This window comes from Haliotis rubra, unplaced genomic scaffold (assembly GCF_003918875.1).
Source record: "Haliotis rubra isolate DU_JTF1 unplaced genomic scaffold, ASM391887v1 Scf3, whole genome shotgun sequence".
In the NCBI taxonomy this organism is placed as follows: Eukaryota; Metazoa; Mollusca; class Gastropoda; order Lepetellida; family Haliotidae; genus Haliotis; species Haliotis rubra.
The window spans coordinates 4,779,159-4,801,472 of NW_025766968.1; the positions used below are offsets into that span (position 1 = coordinate 4,779,159).

At 41.1% G+C, this 22,314-nt stretch overlaps 1 protein-coding gene across 1 annotated transcript in view; it reads right to left on the bottom strand.

Annotated features, from left to right (window-relative positions):
• Positions 1 to 4,093: 4,093 nt before the first annotated feature.
• The window catches only part of LOC124282438 (laminin-like protein epi-1), a 57,594-nt gene continuing 39,373 nt past the window's right edge, over positions 4,094 to 22,314 (bottom strand). Inside the window, 15 exon segments of the mRNA XM_046718423.1 lie at positions 4,094 to 4,182; positions 5,294 to 5,541; positions 6,374 to 6,553; positions 7,589 to 7,725; positions 8,022 to 8,162; positions 10,370 to 10,508; positions 11,995 to 12,155; positions 14,568 to 14,984; positions 15,681 to 15,819; positions 17,034 to 17,475; positions 18,427 to 18,600; positions 19,254 to 19,379; positions 19,844 to 20,088; positions 20,665 to 20,809; positions 21,759 to 21,939. Coding sequence (XP_046574379.1) covers positions 4,172 to 4,182; positions 5,294 to 5,541; positions 6,374 to 6,553; positions 7,589 to 7,725; positions 8,022 to 8,162; positions 10,370 to 10,508; positions 11,995 to 12,155; positions 14,568 to 14,984; positions 15,681 to 15,819; positions 17,034 to 17,475; positions 18,427 to 18,600; positions 19,254 to 19,379; positions 19,844 to 20,088; positions 20,665 to 20,809; positions 21,759 to 21,939 — 2,886 coding nt within the window. The 3' untranslated portion in view covers positions 4,094 to 4,171.

The following is a 22,314-nucleotide window of genomic DNA, read 5'->3' on the forward strand; positions in this document are numbered from 1 at the left end:
ACGTAAACCCGCTTCTTTCAGACGGTTCCTAATCGCTTGAGCTGACACTCTCCTCAAACCTGGTATTTGTGTGGCAGTCACGGTTGGTAGGGCATGCCGATTACGCAGGTGATGGACCCGGATGTACCGATCTTGAAGGGGGTCGTGATTCTGGCCTTCCACTTCTCGGGCGCATCGTTGGTCAAATTGAAGTTGTTGTAGCGGCTCCAAAGTCGGATATCGTTGTTTTGTGAACATTTAGGTGCCGCAAACAGTTCCAAAACTTTCTCCGGCTTGAACACGACCAATGGCGATATTTCGGTCGGCAGCACTCAATCGTGGCATTTTTAACACAGCTTTTCGGGCGACAAATGAATGAATATAATACGGAAGCACATGGGCTTTTATACACCCCTACATTAACTGCCATTTTCATGATTTGCATGTGTTTTTTTTGTGCGAAGTCACCATGAGGGTCATTTCATGCGTTATGACGGAATAAGCAATAAAATACACTTATGCGTACAAATGCAGTTGTTTGGATGGTAATCTTCATTAATTACGTGTATCATTTCAATACATTCGAATAAAATTTAGTTTGGAAGCAATAACTTCATTCAAACGAATTTTTCATATCTGAGGACAGGGGTTGCGTTTCTTTTTTGACAGAGTTTATTTTCTAGTTTGCTCATGAAACTTCTGATATGTATAGATTGTTCCATCAGTATCTATCAAGTCATTTACATATGTTATGCCTATTTTAGCGTAGTGTTGGTACACAAATGTTTTTTTATCCAAGAGAAATTTTTCATTGTGCCTTAAACATTGCGATAAAATATCATTGCCCTGAACAACTTTATTATTTTTCAATGACGTATAGAAACTCCATGCTAAAAGTGCGTCTTTCCAAAAACAGTTTGCTTTTTATTTATAACTCTTTGTTTTATAAATGTTTCTCCCTTCAGCAGGATAACTTGTATGTTTTGTGAAACATCGTAGGAAAAGATGGCAGTCAATTTAGAGTCTTTTAAAAATATTCTTTTAAACCATGCAATTTTTTTTAGCATTGATGGTCTGTTTTAAGTTGAACAAACTTTATGGATAACAAGTTCTTTATTTCATGAGTGCGATGTTTCGATACAGATTCTTGTACCGTTGTCAAGCAGGAATGACAACGGTACAAGAATCTGTATTTAAATGTTGCACTCACGAAACAAAGAAGTTGTTATCCATAAAGTCTATTCAATATTGTATGTTCCAACTTCTAAAATGCCACTCAAACAAGTTATATGACGTTCATAGCCATATATCGACCCATTTATTTTCTTTGCCAGTGGAAAAAATCAATGCCTCTTAAAATGATGGTTTAAATAATACATACATGTATATGCTTACATATTTATGCTTCATAATACACATAGTTTCTGTATGATTGTTTTAACCTTTATTTTTGATGTCACCACAAACAACATTTTTCTTCGTATTTTTCATCCGTTTGTTTTGCCTGACAATCTGTATCTGGAACCGATGACATGCTCCAGAAACAAAATAATTACGGCCGGACGAGGCGTTGACTACATCCCCTGCATTATATGGCGGGGCAAATAACAAAACTAATGTCTCCGGTACACATTTTCCAATGCTATTCTTTCTTCTGAAAAAAAACTACAGCATTATTATTTCATGAACCACTACTGTCTTTGGAGAGCATAGAACTTACTGGAATCTATAGGTTCGGGTGCCTACTCTGTTGGAATGTACAACTGTTTCATAGATGGCGCCCCCTGGAAGTCAGGTACGGGGGGCTGAAGAAATAACACATGCAAATATGTAAATGCGGAGACAGAGGAGACACACAGACAATGTCCTTCCTTGTACAGGAATATAGGGTATACATGTTCTATATGTGGAATAGACATTTGTAGTGTCAGTGAGTATAAACATAGAACTTGAGACTTCTTAAGAGCATTGGAAGAGAGTTTATAAACCTATATCCGAGTTTGTCTGTAGTAGAGTAGGTTCCTTCAGGTAGACCTCTGCTGTGACATTGCACTTATCATTTCGAAACCTAGGTTTTGAAGTACACGTTTAAATTTCGACCATTTCATAACCTAGGTTTTGAAATGATCGTTATGTAACCTGATATGAGGTTTTGAAATGACCATTATTTATGATTGATACAACTTTGTCTTGCTATCACTGATTGTAAAATATCACATTATTGAAAACTTCCAATATATAGTGGTGATAATTGGTTTCGAACCTGCAACCCTTCGCTCTCTAGCTTGGCGGTTTTATCCACTAGGCTACGAAGGATCGCTGTGAAGAATGAGATTGTTTGTCAGTATGAATCATGTGTTCCTCACAAGATGGGCACTGCAGGCAGCGCACGTGCAGGACACAGGTAGCGCGCGCAGACCACGTGCGAGGCAAGGTGTTGGCTGCCAGTCGCATCCCAGTTGACACTGGCTGTTCCATCATTTGCAGGCTGTGCCATCAATGTTGTTCTTCTCAGTACAGGTACACAAAACATTTGCACAAATTTAACATAATACATATTTGTGTTTTACATTAATGACGGTTCGTAAGTCGGATAAAACACTCATCCTCGGTTTTGGTAGCAAATGTAAACCCCTCGGGATTTTCCAGACTCCAAGGGTTTACATTTGCTACGAAAACCGAGGATGAGTGTTATATCCTTTATGGGAATTGTCACTGCTTGAGAGTAAGCAAGTATAAACATGGGAATTGTGACTGTCTAAGAGCATTGTTAAGGAGTATATTAAAACATGGGACTTGTGATTGCCTTCCAGCAGTGTGAGGGAGTATAAACATGGGAATTGTGACTGTCTAAGAGCATTGTTAAGGAGTATATTAAAACATGGGAATTGTGATTGCCTTCCAGCAGTGTGAGAGAGTATAAACATGGGAATTGTGACTGCTCACCAGCACTAGGAGGGAGTATAAACATGGGAATTGTTACTGCCTTCCAGCAGTGTGAGGGAGTATAAACATGGGAATTGTGATTGCCTTCCAGCAGTGTGAGAGAGTATAAACATGGGAATTGTGATTGCCTTCCAGCAGTGTGAGAGAGTATAAACATGGGAATTGTGATTGCCTTCCAGCAGTGTGAGAGAGTATAAACATGGGAATTGTGATTGCCTTCCAGCAGTGTGAGAGAGTATAAACATGGGAATTGTGATTGCCTTCCAGCAGTGTGACCTTCCAGCAGTGTGAGGGAGTATAAACATGGGAATTGTGACTGCCTTCCAGCAGTGTGAGAGAGTATAAACATGGGAATTGTGATTGCCTTCCAGCAGTGTGAGAGAGTATAAACATGGGAATTGTGACTGCCTTCCAGCAGTGTGAGGGAGTATAAACATGGGAATTGTTACACCAGGATTTGTGACTGCCTAAGAGCATTGTTAAGGAGTATAAACATGGGAATTGTGACTGCTCACCAGCATTGTAAGCGATGACCTTGTGGTTGGTGTTATCACCCAGCCGACAGTGATGTTATTGATGCTGCTCCAGATGGCAGGTGCAGATGTGTTTCCCCCAACGTTGTTGACAAAGTCTTTTCTTTTATTTTCTATGAGAACTGCGTATGTTCCATATATGAGAAAATCCACCTGAAACCCAACAACATGTGGATGTAAACATTTCCAGCTATACAATGACCTTAAATGTTTTACAGAATATGGCCTTCTTCAACCCCTTTTAGGTAAAACCTTTTGAGAGATTTTCCTTACAGATTTCTATCATGCATAAATAACAAAAAGTGAAATAAAAACCAAAAAAGTTTTCATTTTGTATTTTACAAACTGCAATCTTACATGTACACTAGTGCAAGAAACAAGGAACATGATCAACTAGTCAGCAAGCCAACTAGTCAAACTTAAACAAAATCTAAACAATTCACAGAAAGTCATAGTCATTGTGATAGGCACATAAACAAATATTACCCATCTTTTAGCTCACTGGAAACAAAATTCAAAATTACGTACCATATAACGAACACCATCATTGTATGTGAACCCAGAAGTTAAAGCCGAGGTGAAGCTTGTTCCCTTGAGATCAAGATGGATCCGTCCTGTTTTCATGTATACGAGCAGCCACTGAGTGGGCATGGTTGCGGAGTCTGACGCCAGGAACAACAGCCCGTTAGACCCGTAGGACTGGAAGTCCACAGTTAAGGACAATCTGGAAGGAGAACAAAGGACAGCATGACCATTTTATTGTGGTCTTAGACAATTAGGGTGCTTCAAAGTGAATTAAAATTAAAGAATAATTTGTGTAGTTCAATATTTTCTACCATCTGACTCCTGGATTCTTCTGTTTATCAGAAAATTAGTGACACTGAAATTAGGTACTGTAGCTCACCTGTATGTGGAGTCAATGTTTTAGAATGGCAACAAAGACAGAGATGCCAAGAATAAAAATACTGGCACTGAGGACTTAGATATAATGATATGATTTTATGTATGATTTAGATATTATATTCTCAGAAGAAACATACACGTGAAAGCTTAGTTCCCTCAGCCAAAAGTCTGGGTTTTTTTTAGAATTAAAGAGTTTTGGTGTAAATTAAAATTTTACTCCTAAAAAACCCAACAGGAATAAAATGAAATTTTAATAGGAAAAAAATGTCAATACAAATGTATGAATAATGGGTAAACAGATTTAAGTGAGCTAAGAAATGAAAGAAGACACTTGTTTGTAATGTATGTGCATAAAGTGTAAAAGTGAATGAGTGAGTTGGGTTTTACGCCGCTTTTAGCAATATTCCAGCAATATCATGGCGGGGGACACCAGAAATGGGCTTCACATATTGTACCCATGTGGGGAATCGAACCCGGGCCTTTGGCATGACGAGCGAACGCTTTAACCACTAGGCTACCCAACCGCCCCTATAGTGTAAAAGCCCAAAGTATCTGTTTAATTATAAATTTTAGACCTTTTGGTAAGCTTAGGGTGCATCAAACAAATAAAAATAGAGAAGAAATTTGTATATTGGAATCAGTATTGGATACACCATTGTAACGAAGTAATTACTTCAAGTTATCTGAGGTTTGACACAATCGTATATTGATGACTAAATTAGGAATATACAGGGACGTAGGTTTGAGATCAGAAATGTTTGACAGCATCTATTTTACGCAACCTGACTTCATTCATGTTGATCAGTTATTAGAAAAAAACCCATAAAAGTCATGACTGTTCAGGTTATTTCTAAAAACCCAGGACCAAGAATAAAATCATAGCACTAAAAATATTACTCTTCTAACACATATTCATAAGAGTTCCTACTTACGGATTCGAATAATAGGCCTTTTCTGAAGGTCCAAGAGTCTTGCGCCAGTAGCTATTGCCAGTGAACCACAGTCCTGAAGTGCTGGATGTGAATGGCGCCAGGGTGCCGCAGACAGGGGTGGGTGGGGTGGTAGGGGGTGGGGTGGTGGTATAGGGAATGGGAGGGGAGCATTCGGAGGTGTAGGGATTCCAGCAAGGTTGCCCCCTCTCCATGTTTTGACAACACCAGTCTGATAGATATTAACAGGGCTGAAACAGACAGAAAATGTTTATTAATTAATTGGGACAGAATTACCTTATATTTTATCCTGAAAAATTTATTTTAATATATTTAGTATTGTACAGTTTATCAAAGAGCTTAAGACAAAAAAGAGAGCTCGAGTACTGTCACCAGACTGTAGAGCACATATTACATTGATCCTTCAGAGACTGTGCAGGCAATGATCATCAGTAATGCTTCATTATGCTAACAGCATTGAAGAGAGATCAAGTCAGTTGACAAAAGAGTTTTACCAAGATATTCATGGGAGTGAATGATGGTTGTTTTATGCCATACTATCAGCATTATTCAAAGAAAATCATAAAATTCTGAGACAAACTAATAACTGGCTGATGTCTTGAAGAGCATGGCTACAATACACTGGTATTCCGGCACAGCAACTCAGTCTTTGGCGATTTAATAAAAACCATCAAATGCATCCCCACGGAAAGCTCATGTATATGCCCCCTACACACATCGGAGATATGGACAAGAGCTTTTGATACTTGTGAGACCTTTAAAATACGATATATTCATTGACGTGTGCGTAATTGTCCAGTTTTCGATCATGTCACCATATTTCTGTGATGAACCTTTACATGTTATATAGTAGGGGGGCTGGATAGTAAACCAGGGCTTAGTTTATCGATTTTCTGACCCGCAGTGGGGGCCTGTGTGCCATTCATCTGCAAATTTCATATTCCACCAACAAATGAGGACTCCTCATTGTGGACGACCCTGATATGCAGGATGTGCTACTTGCTGTGACCTGCTCTTCTCCCCAAGATTCCCACAGTGAGCTAATCATCAAAGTTTCTTTACCTGCCGTTCATCTGTAAGTTTCGTATTCCGCCAACAAATGAGGACTTGACAGGGTAGGCTGAGCCGACGGTGGCGCTGTCATTTGTTCCCCCGAGGAACACTGGAGTGTTGCTATTCAGGTTGAACGCTGACCCTACCATCCCGGAAACATATCTCTTACTGTCAATTGTTATAGCCGGGCTGGAAACAAATATAGTACATACAGCCTCAAACAGTTGGAAAAAATGTTCATCTGTAGACATTTGATGGAAAGATGTCAGTATTCAATGTTAATTGTACAGTAAATTATGTTATGAAACACACTATAATCTCACTTGCTCAGGCAATACTGCCTGGATGAGACCATTGTGAAATGGGTTACCATGATGTCAAAATGAATAACATCACAAATATTTCTATACTTCAGAGTACTTTTTACAATCCAGACACTGGCTAATTCTGTTAACAAACAATAAATATACAAAGAATGATTTTTTAAATTACATAGAATCTCACTTTAGTTTTTTAATATCTTATTTATCCAAAGTTTTTGATAAAAGAGAAAATTCCTCAGCACGATTTTCATGCTAACATCAAACGTCATTTGGAGGAGATTCTCTTTTCCAATCGACCCAAAGAGAGAATGAGTGAGTTGGGTTGGGTTTTATGCCACTTTTAGCAATATTCCAGCAATATCACAGCAGGAATTGGCTTCAAACATTGTACGCGCATGTAGGGAGTCACACCCTGGCCTTCGGCTTGACAAGCAAATGCTTTAACTGTTAGGCTACCCAACCGCCCTTCAACCCAAAGAAACTGTTATAGTATTGTGCCAGACATCATCCTGAAGTGTCAGATTCATCCCTGACAAAAACTAATACAGGGATGGACAGATGAACAACAGAGAATATGCCATGGTATAAGCTCACTTTATGTCTTTGCATAACATAGCCTGGGTACAATGTGAGAAGCCCAATCTCGATTATTGCTAAAAGCAGCATAAAACCTCACTCACTCACTCAACATAGCCAGCAGATTAAACACCAGCCTTACCTTGCCTGGACAGACACTCAAGCAATAATCGATGCAGTAAAGCAATAATCGATCTGGGATTTCAACCCATCACCAATGATTGTAGCATCTCCAGACGACACTGAGCAGATCATGGTGCCATGGACAGCGGTCCAAACATGGACTTTGCTAACAGAAAGCACACAGAACATGTCTGCCCCATACCTGGTCAGGTTGACTGTGATCGAGTGTAGCCGTCCATCACTGACATATGGGTCACTTGAAGCCAGCTGGACTCTGCTTGAGGTCATGTAGTCCAGTATCAGATGACCATGGAACAGTGTCAGGTACAGTACTGTTGTCTGAAACATAAACAGCTCTTCCAGAAACACATCACATCAGCACTACAAAGTGGTAACTAAAACCAAATATTACTGAACATATAAAGATTTTACTTTGAATCTAACAGTACTTGATAGAAAATCTTAGGACAATGGAATCAGACACCAATTCCATCTCTTATGAGAAATCAACTGTTTTGAGAATGATAAATAAAGATGACATAAAAATCTTTATGATAAAGAGACTTGTAACCAAATGAGACCTGTCTATAGTATATATAGAGGCAATTCCCCATGATATAAAGGGCAATACTCACTGATGTGGGGTCCTTGATGTACATGAGGATGCCACTGGACTGGGTGGTTACAACATCCATCTGTATCTGCGTGATGCTAGCTTGTGGTAAAGCCAGTTCCAGGAAGGAAGAATCTGAAGTTAGCATGATGCCTGAAATTGTCTGAAAAAGGAAGCATACACAATATAGTTGCTCATCATCAAACGGCAGACAACAATAGATAGTACTCACTGTATCACCTTATCCATCAACTGTACCACCTCACCCACTACCTGTAGCTTTACTCATCAACTGTACCACCTCACCCACTACCTGTAGCTTCACCCATCAACTGTACCCCTCAGCCACTACCTATAGCTTCACCCATCAACTGTACCACCTTACACACTACCTGTAGCTTCACCCATCAACTGTACCACCTCACCCACTACCTGTAGCTTCACCGATCAACTGTACCACCTCACCCACTACCTATAGCTTAACCTATCAACTGTACCACCTTACACACTACCTGTAGCTTCACCGATCAACTGTACCACCTCACCCACTAACTACAGCTTCACCTATCAACTGTACTGTCATACACAACCTGTAGCTTCACCCATCAACTGTACCACCTCACCCACTACCTACAGCTTCACCTATCAACTGTACCGTCTTACACAACCTGTAGCTTCACCCATCAACTGTACCACCTCACCCACTACCTATAGCTTCACCCATCAACTGTACCACCTCACCCACTACCTACAGCTTCACCCATCAACTGTACCACCTCACCCACTACCTACAGCTTCGCCCATCGGCTGTACCACCTTAGACACTACCTGTAGCTTCACCAATCAACTGTACCACCTCACCATCTACCTATAGCTTCACCCATCAACTGTACCACCTTAGACACTACCTGTAGCTTCACCCATCAACTGTACCACCTCACCCACTACCTGTAGCTTCACCCATCAACTGTACCACCTCACCCACTACCTGTAGCTTCACCCATCTACTGTACCACCTCACCCACTACCTATAGCTTCACCTATCAACTGTACCACCTCACCCACTACCTGTAGCTTCACCAATCAATTGTACCACCTTACACACTACCTGTAGCTTTACCCATCAACTGTACTACCTCACCCACTACCTGTAGCTTTACCCATCAACTGTACCACCTCACCCACTACCTACAGCTTCACCTATCAACTGTACCACCTTAGACACTACCTATAGCTTGACCGATCAACTGTACCACCTCACCCACTACCTATAGCTTGACCGATCAACTGTACCACCTCACCCACTACCTATAGCTTGACCGATCAACTATACCACCTCACCCACTACCTATAGCTTGACCGATCAACTGTACCACCTCACCCACTACCTGTAGCTTCACCCATCAACTGTACCACCTCACCCACTACCTATACCTTCACCTATCAACTGTACCACCTCACCCACTACCTGTAGCTTCACCCATCAACTGTACCACCTTACACACTACCTGTAGCTTTACCCATCAACTGTACCACCTCACCCACTACCTGTAGCTTTACCCATCAACTGTACCACCTCACCCACTACCTACAGCTTCACCTATCAACTGTACCACCTCACCCACTACCTATAGCTTGACCGATCAACTGTACCACCTCACCCACTACCTATAGCTTGACCGATCAACTATACCACCTCACACACTACCTGTAGCTTCACCCATCAACTGTACCACCTCACCCACTACCTATACCTTCACCTATCAACTGTGCCACCTCACCCACTACATGTAGCTTCACCCATCAACTGTACCACCTTAGACACTACCTGTAGATTTACCAATCAACTGTACCACCTCACCCACTACCTATACCTTCACCCTATCAACTGTACCACCTCACCCACTACCTACAGCTTCACCTATCAACTGTACCTCACCCACTACCTATAGCTTCACCCATCAACTGTACCACCTCACCCACTACCTATAGCTTCACCCATCAACTGTACCACCTCACCCACCACCTTTAGCTTTACTCATCAACTGTACCACCTCACCCACTACCTATAGCTTCACTCATCAACTGTACCACCTTACACACTACCTATAGCTTCACCCATCAACAGGTACCACTACCTATAGCTTCACCCATCAACAGGTACCACTACCTATAGCTTCACCCATCAACTGTACCATCTTACACACTACCTGTAGCTTCACCCATTAACTGTACCACCTTAGACACTACCAGTATCCTTACAGATCAACTGTACCACCCTACTCACTACCAGTATTTTTACTAGCTGTACGAACTATAAATCCCTCACTCCAAAAGAACATCTATTCATTCCCCATCCATTGTTCTCACCGTTGCTGGACAGCCAGCGGATGAGACTCCTGTCTGACTGACAACTCCCTGGGTGAAAAGCCGTGAGACAACACCACCTCCACTTGTGTGGGTGAAGTCCTTCATGCAGCCAGAGAAAGTCGTAGGGACTGACACCAGACTAATTGTAACAGAAAGTTAAGACTGCTGTAGATGACACATCATGGAAATAGATTAAATGATGACTTAAAGATAGTTTGCAATTACCATTACAAACCTGAATTTTAATAAAATGTAAATAATATTGAAGACAAATACCTCAAGAACTTGCAGTATACTCTGACTCAAATCATGTATGTTTTTTTAAACATTCAATGATATCCAGATCATTCCTAAAAGCTATAACCATACTCCACTACTATCCTTGATATCGTAGGTGCCGCAGTTTACTGTGCAGAGTTACATCCCTTGGATATGCCAGAAGGGTTCACATCCATGTTCTGTTTGAACAGCGTTTTTCAACACCATGTACGTAGTCGTTGGTTTCACCAAAGTGGTAAACATCTGCATCTCTTCTGACTAACCAAGGGGGAGGTGGGGTAGCCTAGTGGTTAAAGTGTTCACTCATCACGCCAAAAACATGAGTTCGATTACCCACATGGGTACAATGTGTGAAGCCCATTTCTGGTGACTCCCGCCTTGATATTGCTGGAATATTGCTAAAAGCGGCATAAAACTATAATCACTCACTCATACTCCGACTAACCATCCAAATCAAGATGACACAGCATGATATAACTGGAATATTGTTCAAAGCAGTACTAAACCTAAATCACTCATTCTCCAGAACATAAACAAGTATACTGTTTTCACTCTTGACCTCCTCAGATTGATTGACAGATTGACATTATCATTACTACTGTACTATACCTAAAACGAACTACATCCAAATATGATCTCTCTGATTGGCAATTTAGAAGTAATTTGAATAACATTGGCAAGAATGGGATGACCTTAGGGATGACTCTCCTGCTTGTCTATGGTATAAGCATCCATACTGAAACCTTGCATCATAATGCAATTAGAAGTTGTCAGACATTCAGTATCTTGCCTTTATTATCCATACAAATAAATGTACTGACGAATCAACTATAGATGCATCACACTTCTAGAAGTGTAAAAATATTAGTTATATTTTCCATCAAAGATTGACTACACTAAAGAGAGTATCAAAAAGTTTATTAAACAAAAGAATACAGATATCTTCCAACATACACCTTGCTTGAAGAGACAACTGAATATGGGGTGAGTACAGTCTTATTGCTTTTAGCAAACCTCCAGAAATATCATGGCCGGGGACACCAGAAATGCTCTTCAAATGTACCCATATGGGTTATGAAACTCAGACCGTCAGTGTCACCAGAAATGCTCTTCAAATGTACCCATATGGGTTATGAAACTCATACCGTCAGTGTCACCAGCGAACACTTTACCCACTAGGCTACCACACCGCCCCTGTATCAGGTAATAACAATATTATTAAGGTACCTTCATCAGCTTCACTACAATCTTTTAGTTTTTCGATGTGTTAGGCTTTGTTAGGCTTATGTTGAGCAAGAAACTACTATTGCAATCCTAAAAGTTTTCCTTAAAAGATAGTATCTTACCTAACTGAGTTGGGTCTCCTCTCTGAGCCCAATATGACGTCCAGCCCTCGTAGGGATGTCAAGTCTACAGGATTATCAGGCACAGGGGTGACTGCTTCTATAGAACCCCCTCCATCTTGGAAGATCTCCAGAGAGTTCTGGCTGTTGTGTTGAGCGACAACCTGTCAGGGAAGTCAGTATGTTCAATCACCTTCCTTTCTTTCTCACAAGCAACGCACTTTCAGCATACATACAGAATAAAGTAACCCCACCCCACAATGCCTCCTCCAGGAAACTTGCACCTACACGATGAACATATTCCCACCTGCACAACATGAACCACAGCTCTCTTCAAATACCAGATGTGTCCCCTATAGACATTATAACCCAGATGGGCCAACGTCCGAATGCTATCTGGGAAGTTGTTCACTGGTCTCTTGGGGGACATGGGTTGATGTACCCTTGATGTTTGTTTATGTTTCCTGAGCCCAAACATAGAGGGTACATCAACCCATGGGCCCCAAGGGACCAGTGAACAACGTATTTATCTTACCGAACACCTCAATGGTAATTTTGAACAGTTTGAACAGTCGGATCGTACACTTCAGCCAGCCTGTGTGAATCAAACGACTCAAATCTTGCATCTTGCTGTTTTTCCCGCAGGTATTGTCTTAGTAAAGTCGCTGCGGAGTAATGTCCCTTCCTGGTATTTACAGGGACTACATTTGAATGTTTTGTCAAAATTTCTTCATTGGAATGCGAGGCAAATCTTTTCGTAGCCATCGCTAGATTTTGCAGACGACATGACATGAAAAACAGATTTAGAGTTATCTCCCTTCCATTGATTTGCATTAGCAAAACATCGGTAATTTCCGTACATCATACGTGATTCAATGTTATTCGAGATAAAGAAGTACTACCACGAAGTACCAAATGAGTTCGCCATTCCCAGCGGGGTACATTGAAATGTACCTCACTTGTAAGCGGGGTACATTGAAAATATTAGAAGAGCGCTCAGCCAATCAGAAAACAACATTTATGTGTGAGGTTAGATAAATATACATGTATATTTGACAAGACATGCAAAGAAAAAAAGGCACTTCCACTGGCATACAGACACATGTCCACAGACATACACTGACATACAGACACATGTAAAGTGACATACAGACACAAGTACACTGACATACAGACACATGTCCACTGGCTTACAGACACATGCCGAGTGACATACAGACACAAGTACACTGACGTACAGACACATGTAAAGTGACATACAGACACAAGTACACTGACATACAGACACATGTCCACTGGCTTACAGACACATGCCGAGTGACATACAGACACAAGTACACTGACGTACAGACACATGTAAAGTGACATACAGACACAAGTACACTGACATACAGACACATGTACATTGACGTACAGACACAAGTACACTGACATACAGACACATGTAAAGTGACATACAGACACAAGTACACTGACATACAGACACATGTCCACTGGCTTACAGACACATGCCGAGTGACATACAGACACAAGTACACTGACGTACAGACACATGTAAAGTGACATACAGACACAAGTACACTGACATACAGACACATGTCCACTGGCTTACAGACACATGCCGAGTGACATACAGACACAAGTACACTGACGTACAGACACATGTAAAGTGACATACAGACACAAGTACACTGACATACAGACACATGTACATTGACGTACAGACACAAGTACACTGACATACAGACACATGTAAAGTGACATACAGACACAAGTACAATGATCTGGCATACAGACACATGTCCACTGACATACAGACACAAGTACACTGACATACAGACACATGCCGAGTGACATACAGACACATGTCCACTGGCATACAGACACATGTCCACTGAAATAGACACATGTCCACTGCTATGCAGACACATGTCCACTGACATACAGACACATGTCCACTGACATGCAGACACATGTTAATTGTCATGCAGACACATGTCCACTGACATACAGACACATGTCCACTGACATACAGACACATGTCCACTGACTTACAGACACATGTCCATTGACATACAGACACATGTCCACTGACATACAGACACATGTCCATTGACATACAGATAGACACATGTCCACTGCTATGCAGACACATGTCCACTGACATACAGACACATGTCCACTGACATACAGACACATGTCCACTGACATGCAGACACATGTTAATTGTCATGCAGACACATGTCCACTGACATACAGACACATGTCCACTGACATACAGACACATGTCCACTGACATACAGACACATGTCCACTGGCTTACAGACACATGTCCATTGACATACAGACACATGTCCACTGACATACAGACACATGTCCATTGACATACAGACACATGTCCATTGACATACAGACACATGTCCACTGGCTTACAGACACATGTCCACTGGCTTACAGACACATGTCCACTGGCATACAGACACATGTCCACTGCTATGCAGACACATGTCCACTGATATACAGACACATGTACACAATATATCAGGAATACATAAACGACTCTGATCAAGTCTCACCTGGAACCAGTCGCCCGTGTTGAACCTGTTGGACGTCTGAATCCTGTTCTGTGGGGCACCAACTGTACCAAACTCTAACACAACGTAGCCATTGCTGAGGTAAATACCAAACATGACCGGAACACCATCTCTGGCAACTAGGAACAGGTACGCATTGGGGTTGTATGTTCTGAACTTCAAGGTGATGGTCAGAGGTACGTCTGTCATGTTCAGTAGGCCTGCGTTCAGCACAAGCTGTCCGAAACCGTCAAAACTGACACCTGCAGCCAGCGTGGGTGATGTTGCGGTCGGTGTTCGGCAGCACTGAGGCGTGTTACCTGCATTGATAGACTCTGTCCATATATCCACATCCCCGCCGTTGAATTTGACGTCATACATACAGCCTTCAAACCCAGATCGGTTTATCACCTTGCTTGTCTGAAAAAGTTGTCAAAGTTGCCAGATAACAGTTTAGTAGTTTTCATAACTAAAACTTTCACGTATTTCCCAGCCCATTTGTCTGTCTCACAGTCACCTAACCATATTACTTTCTGTTCATTGGGTAGTGCAAACGACCGAAACGAAGCAAGTCTAAATTTCTTCAGGTTCGATTCTCCCAGATCAGTGGGGATGTTTTCAATTTAAATGGATATGCTTTGTTTGTATCAAGATATCCTCAGAAACTAAGCTTTAGTCCATTAACTTGTCATCATCAAAACGCTTGTATGGAACAATATAATTTCTTTTTAAGACATTTGTCAGCTAACAATCATTTTCATTCAAACTCTGTTTACATATATTGCATTTGATTTATTGTCTAAGAGACTTTTCTGCATTATAAACAACTTACAGTGATTGACACCCATGATACATGAATTGAAAAACTTCTTCAAAATACTTCCTGAAAAAGGCAAACGCTTGAACAATGGATGATTGGTTGTTGTTTAACACCACACTCAGCAGTATTTCAGATTTATGGCAGCGGTCATTAAATAATCGAGTATGGACCAGACAATCCAGTGATCAACAGCATGAGCATCATTAGTTACTCGCCTCTTACGACAAGCATGGGTTGCTGAAGACCAATTTTAACCTGGATCTTCATGGGTCAACAGTTGAACAAAGAGAACCTACCTGAGTGCCAGTAGGCAGGCTTCCAAAATAGAGAGGTGAGTTGAATGTCAATGCTTCAGCAGTTGATGTAGAAACAGTAGCAGTTGCTAAACCGCCAGTCGACACCAATGTCACCGTCAGATACACCACCGTGTTAAACCTGTGACAGATCGCATCTCAATATAAACATCTTTGAAATTAAATCATTCAGAAATAAAGGTGTGTAGGCTTAATCCGTTGCCTACCAGACTCAGAATTGTATTCATTTAATCAAGGGCCAAAGTTTCAATGCAAACATGACATACAGAAATAACAGAGTGAGTGAGTGAGTGAGTTTGGTTTTACGCCGCTTTTAGCAATATTCCAGCAATATCATGGCGGGGGACACAAGAAATGGGCTTCACACATTTTGCCCTTGTGGGGAACTCGAACCCGGGTCTTCGTGTGACGAGCGAACGCATTAACCACTAGGCTACCCCCCCCCCCCAGAAATAACAGAAGTGACTTCAAGTGTTCATTAAATTTGTGACTGATTCTTTCTTTAATTGTACAATTTGACACTACGATGCGACATACATGAAACAATAATAGATACCTGAAAAGGTAAATATTCTTTTCTAGTAATGTTTAATTGCAAATTTGACATATTCACTGACAAAGTCAATTTCTAGACATCAGAAAAAAAAGTTTGATTAAAGTAAAATGTCTGCAGCTGATCCGATATAATGTTTCATACATTAATTTCAATGAGACAGGCTGTACAAAGGTTTCAAAGGAGTTCCATAAACCATTAAAGTTTAAGATGGAGACAACAGACGATACAACATAATGAAAGCTTCCTTGACTTTTAAATAGAAAAGGGGACACCAAGAGCCCAGTCCTCTAAGTTGACATAACTTGATGCGTGGGGAAGGGTGCCCCTTATGCATGCTAGAAATCTATGATCATGTGTTGGTAATGTGTTCATATGTCCTGATTATGTTTAAATATCACTGTCTAAGACACACATTACTTTGGGCTTTCCTCAAACATCATGTTGATATGCCAAAACATTTGAAATATTCCTCAATATGGTGTCAACCTCACTCACTCACACACCCATCCACTCTCTAATCCAGCCACTCACCCACCCACCCATCCACTCACCTAACCATCCACTAACTCACTTACCCACCCACCAACCCAACCAGCCACTATCTCACTCACTCACCCATCCATTCACTCACTCACTCAACCACTCACTCATCCATCCAATCACTCTCACTCAACCATCCACTCACTCACCCACCCACCCACCCAACCATCCAACCACCCATCCACTCACTCACTCCTTCTATCAGGCAAACTGTAACACAACCTACTGGCCAGACTTACCTCGAGGCTTGCACTCTGAACCAACAGTCATCACAGAGAGAAGCCAGACTAGTGATGACCGAGTTTGAAGACGTATAGTTGAACTGCATGCGAACCTTACTATTGACAATCTCAACACAGAACGCTTCAACCGTGGCTGTGTTTTCCGAGAAGAAAAGCAGTGCATTGTTAACAGTTGCAATCTTCTGGAAAGTGAACTCCACGTCTGTGTAAGGCAGCGCCACATCTTTGGATGGGTTTGTGACAGACACACCTGACGTCCCATTGAACTTGACGGGGTAGCGGAACTTTCCCAGCAATGCCTTGGCCTGGAGCAGCTTAGCTTCAATACTGACGATTCTGTTGTTGATGCTGCCTTGATTGCTCGCTACAGTTTGTTGGTGCTGCGTTATACCCTCCATCGTCCTTGTCATGGAGTCTGTGCGAGCTTCGATGTCACCAACTGCAAATAAATAACATTGTAATACTTGCAGTTACTTTCTTTTAAATGTCAACAGTTCATGTTTAAATTTGAAAAATGTCTGGATGTATAGTTTATCATTCTCTTTCCAAAAAACAGTTTGTATTTCTTGGTTTATTTTGTTTTAAATTTGAGGCATTCTTTAACTGATATAGTCCACATTATACCACCACCTTCATTCCCAATGGTCTTGTGTAAATTATTCTTAATGTAACGCTATAGGTTGCAAATTCTGAACCTTCAGTATACTAGACAAATATGGCAAGTTGAGAAACTACGGTCAACTGGACAACATGACAAGACTGGAACCTGCAGTCAACTGGACAACATGACAAGACTCAACCTACAGTCAACTGGACAACATGACAAGACTGGAACCTGCAGTCAACTGGACAACATGACAAGACTGGACCTACAGTCAACTGGACAACATGACAAGACTGGACCTACAGTCAACTGGACAACACGACAATACTGGACCTACAGTCAACTGGACAACACGACAAGACTGGACCTACAGTCAACTGGACAACATGACTAGACTGGAACCTGCAGTCAACTGGACAACACGACAAAACTGGACCTACAGTCAACTGGACAACACGACGAGACTGGACCTACAGTGAACAGGGCAACACGACAAGACTGGACCTACAGTGAACAGGGCAACACGACAAGACTGGACCTACAGTCAACTGGACAACATGACAAGACTGGACCTACAGTCAACAGGGCAACACGACAAGACTGGAACCTGCAGTCAACTGGACAACACGACAAGACTGGACCTACAGTCAACTGGACAACACGACAAGACTGGACCTACAGTCAACTGGACAACACGACAAGATTGGAACCTGCAGTCAACTGGACAACACAACACTACAGTCAACATGGCAGGCATGTCATTTGTTTCCTATCTGTTGTACTTACCCTTGTTGGCAACAGTGGACGTGAGCAGTAGGCCCCGGTCATTGAGGTCTTTAATTGTACTGACACTGGTCCTTGCATTGGCTAAAGTACCGTTAGCCGCTGATAGTGAACTCATTGTGGTAGAAGTCTTCATTAGAGCCTGGGTGGCAATGCTGGTGGCTTGAGCAACTTCAGCTGAAAAATATTCCATTCATAATAATAAACCCATTAACTATTAACACAATCAGTGACCTCAAATTGAAACAGCATTTGTGACAAGGTAAGTTTTCTTTTTTGTTTGTTTATTGATAGCACTATCTCAGCTATATGGCAGCAGTCTGTAGATAATCGAGTTTGGACCAGGCAATCTTGTGATCAACAGCATGAGCATCGATCTACATAGCTGAGATATGATGATATGTGTCAACCAAATCAGCAAACCTGACCACCCGATCCTGTTAGTCACCTCTTGCAACCATCCTACTCTGCTGAAGACCATTTCTAACTCAAATCTTCACTAGTCAAGGTTTCTAATGGGACCTACATTAATTTAACAGAGACAAGCCTTGTTAGTCACAATGATCTGGAGATCCATTGATCCAAACCATTCCTGTTTTAAATGTTTCAAAGAAACATTTCTTCAAACCCATAATTCATTAATTTTGAACTTGTTCCATTGGTGGGAACATAGATAGGATGGTTCAGACTTAAACATTTCCAACTGCCATCACATAACTGGAATATTGCCCAGTATGGTATTAAACAACAAACAAATACAATACAAAACAAATTCACAAAACGTAGTAGGCAAGCCTGGCTTTCAGATCCAGTTTAAGATGACCACAAACCTCCACTCCGTGCCTTGAGTGTATCTGCCTGAACCTGGAGCTGGGTGAGTCTTGCGTCTATAGGTACCCACTGGGCTCTGGCTACCGCAACACTCGTATTCACATTCTGCAGACGGCTGTTCAAGACTATAACAGAACAAGAAAAAGAGAATAAATTTGAAGTAAAATGGTAAGGTTCCAACTGATAGAAGTAAGATGACTTTGTATTGTATAACTTATGTATTGTTCTGAATTGTTGATTTTTCTTCAAACCAATATTGTTTCAGAAATTAACAAATTACAAAGTAGATGAACATGAAATATTTCAATTGTCTTTAAAAAACACACCTTCAATTCTTGTTTGTTTCTATCAAAATTATGTGTTTTCAGAAGCTAAGCGTTAGTCTACCATACTGGATGCAACATAAGACTGTGAAAAAACACATTTCATCCAAAACAACTATTTTTGAATATATTGAGCACAAATAACAATTTGATAATTGATTACCATATTTAAAGCTATTGATTTCCTGCAGACAAAGTTTAAATGAGTTAATCTTGATCCATATCTATTTTCACCAATGACCAAGTGATTGAATCAAATGTCTTACCTTCAGGTTGATAGTTTATGGTGTTGATCATGGCCAGTATTTGGTCACTCTCCACTTTTGAGGCGTTAGCTTGTGCCTCCAGTGTTGCTATGGTGACACTGTTGATGTTGGCTTGTGCTTGAGCGATCGTCGCATTTGCCTCTGCGGCTGTCGTCAGGGTGGTGTTCAGGGTTAGGATCACTTTCTCAAAGTTTGTGATGGCGTTGACGGCACTTTCACCTCTTGGTTTGACAATCTGAAATGTACTGAAGGAAACGGTATGTACATTAATACTAGTTGAAAATAGAACTCAGATAAATTAATTACCAACCATAAAAGGTCATGTAAGGACATAATAAATTCCTATGTTAAGGTTTCATAAGGATAAAAAATCAATCTTAGAGTCAGCAAAATCCAAACCCTGGGCCACAAATTTGATTTTACGTAATTGTTAACAGAACTGTTAAGATATTTGTTGCAGAATTTGTTTGGTGTAAAAAGCATAATTAAAAAAACTCATCAATCTGGTTTCTTAGTTCATTTTCTAAATTCCACTTGTGAGGTATTATTGATCCGCTATTCCACCTAATTTGCATAAATAACTACTAATAATCACTTGATCTTATAATCTGAGTTACATTCTGCACTCTTTCTTTTTTTCATAGATATTTAACGCCACAACCTTATTTTTACTTCTTGCCGTTTTTTACTTCACTTCCTAACCCTATTGTTGAGTTATTCAGGACATTTGGGGAAATTTAATACTGTTCGTGACAGCTGTGTCAATTACACTGCTATGATGCAACAACCAAAACAATGGGTGGACAAGACAAGCGTCTTACTCGTTGATCCTCTGGGTATCAGTGTGCAGAGCCTGGGACTTCCGTTCTGATTCCCTCACATTGGCATCCGTGGTGGACACCCTGGCTGCAATGGCTGTCTGTACTTCCTGGAGCTTGCTGTAGCCTGTCGTCCAATTGCCCACACCTGTCAGGTGATAAGTAAACGAGGTTAGTATGGTCTGATAGTGATCTAGCTAACAACTACACAGGACATTCTAGATGGAGATCAGATCAGACCCTTCTTGGGGAGGACTGGGCAGACTGAGATACTTCCATCAGAGCAGCCAGGACCATCAGAGAGTCACGATAATTACATTTGTCAGAGCATCTAGGAGTGAGTGAATGAGTTTAGTTTTATGCTGCTTTTAGCATTATTCCAGCAATATCACGGTGGGGCACCAGAAATGGGCTTCAAGCAATGTACCCATTTGGGGATTCGAACCCGGGTCTTTGGTATGATGGGTGCATACTTTAGCCACTAGGCTACCCAACCGACTCTGACCCCTTACTCGGAGAGTGGTTACATTTGTCAGAACAGCTTCGATCACCTGTGATTGTATTTGTTATGCCAGGTAAGACACCTGATAGTGATCACATGTGTTAAATCAGGCAGAACAGTAACGAGTTATAACATAGGTATAGGTAAGAACATCAGACTGAGAATTATATGTGATAGTGACAAAATATAAACATGAGGCTAGTATCAAGCTAGCATGTTTAGTGGTACAATGGTAACAAGTTTAAATTCCCTATGAATTCCCACTGAAATCTCTGATGACATACCAGCTGGGCACTAAATGAAGAAATTCCTTCTGAATTCCCACTGAGATCTCTGATGACATACCTGCTTGTCACTATTCAGTGAAATTCCCACTGAGATCTCTGATGACATACCTGCTTGTCACTATTCAGTGAAATTCCCACTGAGATTACTGATGACATACCTGCTTGTCACTATTCCGTGAAATTCCCACTGAGATCTCTGATGACATACCTGCTTGTCACTATTCAGTGAAATTCCCACTGAGATTACTGATGACATACCTGCTTGTCACTATTCAGTGAAATTCCCACTGAGATCTCTGATGACATACCTGCAGGGAGAGTGACATTTGGAAGCAACGGGGCTGCATTGCCTGACATGATAGTCTGACATTCACCGAAGGCTGTTGCAGCTGTTGCCTGAGATGCTGTAGCTTCAGTTGTCATGTTGTTCACATCGGCCCTGGCTGCTAAAATGACAGCATTGTTGGCCTCTGCTTGTTGTTTGGAGGCCTAGAATTTCCAAACAAAGAATAGGACTAATGAGGATGTCCAGCTTTAATTCAGTGAAGTTTGTATTTCATACATATCAAAATAGGAACCTTGCTTCAAAATACAGAAATATGTCTGATATCATTTCATTATCTTTTGGTATGTTGTTTACATTCTGAAACTTTGCATTTTACTGAGAAGTATTATGTCCCTTATCTGTGTTAAGATTCATTTATCATTACAACATAGTTACCCTGTAATATGCCTGCAAATTGACTAATATCATACAAAAATATCCTTACTGGCAAACAAGGATAAGTTGAGCACTGACCTGAATTAGCATATATGAGTCCCGCCCACTGGCGGGAGGGGCCCCAGGTTGTCTGCGATCAAGTG